Here is a 1,854-nt window from a genome sequence, read left to right as displayed (position 1 = left end):
AATGTCAAGTTTTTAATCTTAATGTTTATGATTGTCCCTGTTCATATCGACCCTTTGGATGTTTTAACCTTTTGGATGGTCCCAATAGTGAATAGCGAATGAATAATCCATATATGATTCAACCATTGTCATTTTGATTGGTTATTATCATCATACATTCAATAGTATCTGACCATTGCACGCAATATTATTGAATAACCATAATGAATTATATAGAAATTATTATATTACGTATGGAATAACTTTATGATTTGTACCTTAGAATGAGTGAATGTTTAACGTTTTTCAAATCTGAAAAATAAGTTATATATGCCTTACTTGTCTTGTGTTAAAAACGAACAAAACAATTTCCACCATTTCTGACCATTTACAGCAAATAGCGAAATACCATTGGATGACATCGACTTTCGAAATAAAACCCATCTCTCTCTGTCTACATTTCTTAGCTTCGGAGTGCCACTTGTTCAAGATGAAAGTCTCCGATGCTTGGCCCGGCCTAGACGACCCCTCTGCTCTCGGCTTCGACACATGCTTCACTGCCTGGCTCACGAACCCGCGTCGGATCCTTCCCGCCGCCACGTCTGCCTCGTCCACCAGCGTCGGTTCGAGCAGTGACAACGTACTGAAGGGTTACATCAGCAAGAATCTCACGCACTGTTTTGTTTCCGGGCTCGAGACCAACCCGTGGTGGAGGGTTGACTTGGGTGTTTCGAAGAAGGTTGCGCAGGTTCGGGTGTATGTACGGCAGGACGATACTGTGGGGGGGTTCTTTAACGTCGAGGCTCGCCTAGGTGAGTCGACAGTCTACGAGGACAATGCTGTGTTTGATTTCAAAGCCGGTGAGCCTGTCGCGAATGCAGAGGTCCTGTTTACACCCTCTAAACCCTTGAGCGGGCAGTACTTCTTTCTCCAGAGTCAAGGATCCTCGTCTGATAACAAACTGGCTTTCTGCATCGTTGAAATTCTGGAACAAAAGCTGGATCCAGTGCTCAGGTGAGTGTTTTGTAGTTTTTAGGTATTTTTATTTTAGTGGAAGGAGAGAGAGAGAGCATGTTTTTTTGTGTTTATTATCTTTTGGTTTATAGAACATCATTACCGCCGGTATTAAACCTTCATGTCAAACATGATTACCGTTAATGAAATATATGCAACATTGAAATACCAATGAGAATTCCCTTTGAAGATTCATGTTCGTATAACTATGTATTTTAAATAAAAGAATACCTTTATAGAAACTGCAAGGATGCATACAACCACGGCAATCACAAGAGCGGCGTGTACACTATATATCCCTACACGGACTGCCTCGACCCCGTTACCGTGTACTGCGACATGGACACCGACGGCGGCGGGTGGGCGGTTTTCCAGAGACGCCGCGACATCACGCCGAGGATCGACTTCTACCGCACGTGGGACGAATACGCGCGAGGCTTCGGGGACGTTGCAAAAGGAGAGTTTTGGCTCGGGAACGAGCACATCCACGCCCTCACGAACCAGACGAACAACGAGCTCCGTGTCGATCTGGAAGACTTCGCTGGCGGAACTCGGTGGGCCAAGTACAGCAGCTTCTTCGTGGACGACAGGGACCATTTCTTCACCATGACCCTGTCAGGGTACACAGGGAACGCGGGCAACTCCCTCGCTCTTCACAGTGGTCAGAAGTTCTCGGCGAAGGATAGAGACTTAGACAGTAGTGCGGGATTCTGTTCTTCCAAGTAAGAATTGCATGTTTTTTTAATTATTATTAAGAAAAGAGGATCTATTTTCTAGGAAACGCATTTCTTCCATACTGAAAATACTAGTTTTAAATTTCTCGAATACTTGTGTGTTACGGATCACGATGATAGTGATACC

At 44.3% G+C, this 1,854-nt stretch overlaps 1 protein-coding gene across 1 annotated transcript in view; it reads left to right on the top strand.

Annotated features, from left to right (window-relative positions):
- The first annotated feature begins 452 nt into the window (after positions 1-452).
- LOC119581713 (techylectin-5A-like) overlaps positions 453-1,854 on the top strand; it is a 2,909-nt gene continuing 1,507 nt past the window's right edge. Inside the window, exons 1-2 of the mRNA XM_037929838.1 lie at positions 453-993; positions 1,233-1,715. Of these exons, the coding sequence (XP_037785766.1) occupies positions 470-993; positions 1,233-1,715 (1,007 nt within the window). The 5' untranslated portion in view covers positions 453-469. The remainder of the gene's footprint in view (positions 994-1,232; positions 1,716-1,854) is intronic.

Source organism: Penaeus monodon, chromosome 15 (assembly GCF_015228065.2).
Source record: "Penaeus monodon isolate SGIC_2016 chromosome 15, NSTDA_Pmon_1, whole genome shotgun sequence".
In the NCBI taxonomy this organism is placed as follows: Eukaryota; Metazoa; Arthropoda; class Malacostraca; order Decapoda; family Penaeidae; genus Penaeus; species Penaeus monodon.
The sequence above is the reverse complement of the archived record's forward strand: the minus strand, read 5'-3'. Positions and strand labels throughout refer to the sequence as shown.